Source organism: Colobus angolensis, unplaced genomic scaffold, assembly GCF_000951035.1.
Source record: "Colobus angolensis palliatus isolate OR3802 unplaced genomic scaffold, Cang.pa_1.0 Scaffold78, whole genome shotgun sequence".
Classification (NCBI taxonomy): domain Eukaryota; kingdom Metazoa; phylum Chordata; class Mammalia; order Primates; family Cercopithecidae; genus Colobus; species Colobus angolensis.
In genome coordinates, this window is record NW_012121598.1 from 525,096 (window position 1) to 529,234 (window position 4,139).

The following is a 4,139-nucleotide window of genomic DNA, read 5'->3' on the forward strand; positions in this document are numbered from 1 at the left end:
CCGCGCCAGGCCCGGATCCCCTTTTAGAAGAGCTGGTTTTCCCTCAGGTCTTGGCTATCAGCGCTCCTCTCTTAAGGGTTCCACCTCCTACTCCCCAAACCTTCAAACTCCTCACAAGCGCCAGGGGTGGCCAACAGCTACCGGGGTCGGCAGGTAAGGAAGACCGCGGCGAGCGGCAGGGGGCGCCAGCGCCCGCGTTCGGACGCTTCACGTCGGCCGCACAATGAACTGCAGGGGGCGCCCGGGAGCCGCGTTCCCAACGGGGAAAGCGAGTCAGCTCCCGCGCGCTCCCCGCCCCACGCGCGTGACCAGAGCGCGCTGGCCCGGCCCACCCGGGGCAGTTGTGGTTGCTATATATAAGGTGGGGAGGCCGCCGGCCCGTTCGGTTCCGGGCGTTACCATCGTCCGTGCGCACCGCCCCACGTCCAGGTGAGTCTGCCATCTGCGGAGACGCGGACGCGCCCGCCCGCGGTTGGCTTGCGGGGCGCGGAGGACGGTTTGGCGCCCACCAGGTGATCAGTACTTTGGCTTGTTAATTTCTAGATTTGGCAATTCTTCGCTGAAGTCATCATGAGCTTTTTCCAACTCCTGATGAAAAGGAAGGAAGTAAGTTTTTAAAACAATTGAAAATCTTGACTAAAGTTTTAATTTTTAAAGATGAAAAGATGCACAGATTTTGAAGAAAGTATAAATATAGCTGTTTGGCTGTTTCAAACGTTTCATATTGAAATGTCCGAATGTGTTCCCTCCACCTGTTGTGTGTTAGCTCATTCCCTTGGTGCTGTTCACGAGTGTGGCGGCGGGTGGAGCCTCGTCTTTTGCTGTGTATTCTTTTTGGAAAACCGATGTGATGTGAGTAGGTCTCAATTTATAAAAACGTTTTTGGCAGTGTTTGGTTGACCTTTAGTTTATGAAATGTACGATAGAAGTTTCCTATTTTTTTCCCATGCGTAAGAATGCTAAATTGTGAACTGGGAGTCAGGGTTAAAAAGCATCTTTTATCGGAGAACTCATGATATTGTCTACCAATGAGTCAGAAAATGAAAATTAGAAAAAAATTTAAAAAAGAAGAAAGACAAAATATTTAAAAACCCATGATATTAATCAAGTTAGTTTATTTCTTGTGTTTATTCTTTTATCCATTGGCCCTCCTCCACTCACCGGCAGTGAAGTAAAGCTTCTTTTTTTTTTTAAGTTTTGAAATTTAAAGTTCTTCAGTGGTTTTGGGAGATATATACATACAATAAAGCAATCATTTTAATTAAAATTTTAAAATTTAGCTTATTAGATTTTTACTAATGTGGTAGAATTGATAGATTCGGTTGTCTAGGATGAACCTAATCTCAACTCTGGGCAAAAGAAAGTGAAAAACAAAAACATGTATCCTGGAATATGAGGAAAAGATAAACTTGAAACTGATGGAGGCTGGAGAGGGCAGTCCTGTAACCGCTGGCAGAAGGGCCTAGAGCCCTGGAGTTCACCACCTGCAGAGTTCAACCTGCCCCTCCCACAAACTGAGATAAGAACATTATTGCATGTCCTTGGCTTGGCAGTTTCACTCCCATGGTTATTCGGTTTGTGGGATCTTTCCGCAATGTAGCCCCACCAAGAGAATACAGAGTACCTCCTACCCTTTAGAGGAATTGATGCTTAATATTTGAGCCACACCTTCAAACTCCCTTAGAGAATTTTCCATCAATTTTAGTTACTACTGATGGTTCCTAATCATTAGTAGACAAATGCCTAAGTATGAGATTGGTTTTGTCCCTAGCACGTTTATAAACCCAGTATCAGTGTTGGTTTAAATCCACATATTTTAATGTTTAATTGGCTTTCTACTAATTTTAGCCTTGATCGGAAAAGAAATCCAGAACCTTGGGAAACTGTGGACCCTACTACACCGCAAAAGGTATTGTTAAATTAAAAACAAATGATTTCCATTTTGCCCAAACCTTAGCACCTTTGTCAGCAAAATAGATTTAGTACCTTACCATTATTGTGTAACTTAGATCAATTGTGCCTTCATCGAGTAATTAAAATGAGGAAATTTTAAGAGCCTCCTCTAGGCCAGGAGCATTGTCCGTCCACTTATGAGGAGCACATACACTTTTGGAACTTACAGCTCACATAATACATGGCAAACTTAAAAATCTGCATGCTGGCCGGGCACAGTGTCTCACACCTGTAGTGCCAACACTTTGGGAGGCCGAGGCGGGTGGCTCACTTGAAGTCAGGAGTTCGAGCCCAGCTTGGCCAACATGGTAAAACCCCATCTTTACTAAAAATACGAAAATTAGCTGGGCATAGTGGCACGCACCTGTAAACCCAGCTCCTGCGCGAGAATTGCTTGAACCTGGGAGGCAGAAGCTGCAGTGAGTTTGTGCCACTCCACTCCAGCCTGGGCAACACAGCAAGACTCTGTCTTTTAAAAATCTGGATACTGGTAAGTGAAAGTAGGGCACATATGTTTGATCTTTCCCTGTGATTGCATGACACTTAGAAACCCAAGGGCTTTTTTAAAGGATGGGCTGATAGGAAAAAGCTCCCATTACTATTTTGTGCATGTTTTAGAGATGGAAAGAGGTAGGTACAAACACAATGGTGATGCTTTTTCTGAAGGAGAGTGTAGACAAATCCCAAAGAGGGACATGCAAATGAAAGTCAAATTTTTAACACAATTTTTTTTTCCTTTTTTCCCTTCAGCTTATAACAATCAACCAACAATGGAAGCCCATTGAAGAGTTGCAAAAGGTCCAAAGGGCGACCAAATGACCAGCCCTCGCCTCTTTTTTCCAAAGAGTACTCTATAAATCTAGTGGAAACATTTCTGCACAAACTAGATTCTGGACACCAGTGTGCGGAAATGCTTCTGCTGCATTTTTAGGGTTTGTCTACATTTTTTGGGCTCCAGATAAGGAATTAAAGGAGTGCAGCAATAACTGCATTGTCTAAAAGTTTGTGCTTATTTTCTTGTAAATTTGAATGTTGCATATTGAAATTTTTGTTTATGACCTATGAATGTTTTTCTTAAAATTTATAAAGCTTTGTAAATTAGATCGTCTGTAATAAAATGCCATTTGTGCAAGATTTCTCAAAGATTAGATATATATTTAAATGCAAGAGAAAATATTTTTATGGGAGAAAAATACATTTGAACCATTAAATTTCATCGTTTTTTTTTTTTTTTTTTTTTTTGAGACGGAGTCTCGCTCTGTCGCCCAGGCTGGAGTGCAGTGGCCAGATCTCAGCTCATTGCAAGCTCCGCCTCCCGGGTTCATGCCATTCTCCTGCCTCAGCCTCCCGAGTAGCTGGGACTACAGGCGCCCCCCACCTCGCCCGGCTAGTTTTTTGTATTTTTTAGTAGAGACGGGGTTTCACCGTGTTAGCTAGGATGGTCTCAATCTCCTGACCTCGTGATCTGCCCATCTCGGCCTCCCAAAGTGCTGGGATTACAGGCTTGAGCCACCGCGCCCAGCCTAAATTTCATCTTTTAAATAACATCCAGTACAGATTTCTGCATAAGCTTTTTTTTCCCCCAAGTTCATTCATTCACTAGTAGTTTATTGAGCACCTACTGTTTGCAGTATAGCTAACAAAGCCAAAATTTGGTGGGATATGAATAAAAGATGGTAAGTACAATGAGGAAAATGAAGTGGGGATGAGGTTGGAGACTCACATGAGGATTGATCTTGGAGGAAGTGCTGGGATTCTGGAGGTGGACTGGAATGCAAGGCATACTGAGATCTGCCCTAAAGATGCCAAGCCATACTGTGATGTTCCTGTGGGGGCTGGGGAGGGGAAGGTGGGGAACCTTGCCAGCACCCTTCAGAGTTTGGGGCCACTCTTCCCTCTGGCCAATGGTAACTTGAAGGCTAGAGATACACTCATATCCAACACGCCCCTGGGCTCCCCTGACTGTCTTTAAAAATGAAATAAGAAAGTTACTTTTCATTAACTTCTTTTAAAAATGGAGATATAATTCACATGCCATAGTATTCACCCATTTAAATTGCACAATTCAGTGGTTTTTAGCATATTCATAAAGTTGTGCAACCATCTCCATCTAATTCTAGAACGTTTTCCTCACCCCAGAAAGAGCTCTGTACCATTGGCAGTCATTTCCCTAGTCCCGATCCCTC

At 43.6% G+C, this 4,139-nt stretch overlaps 1 protein-coding gene across 1 annotated transcript; it reads left to right on the plus strand.

The window, feature by feature from the left end:
• The first annotated feature begins 270 nt into the window (after positions 1–270).
• LOC105502167 (chromosome unknown open reading frame, human C15orf48) lies at positions 271–3,096 on the plus strand. The gene is made up of 5 exons (XM_011928542.1): positions 271–429; positions 544–606; positions 767–852; positions 1,849–1,909; positions 2,704–3,096. Exons 2-5 carry the CDS (start codon positions 571–573, stop codon positions 2,770–2,772), a joined length of 252 nt encoding a protein of 83 aa, XP_011783932.1. The 5' UTR covers positions 271–429; positions 544–570; the 3' UTR covers positions 2,773–3,096.
• The last annotated feature ends 1,043 nt before the right edge of the window (positions 3,097–4,139 follow it).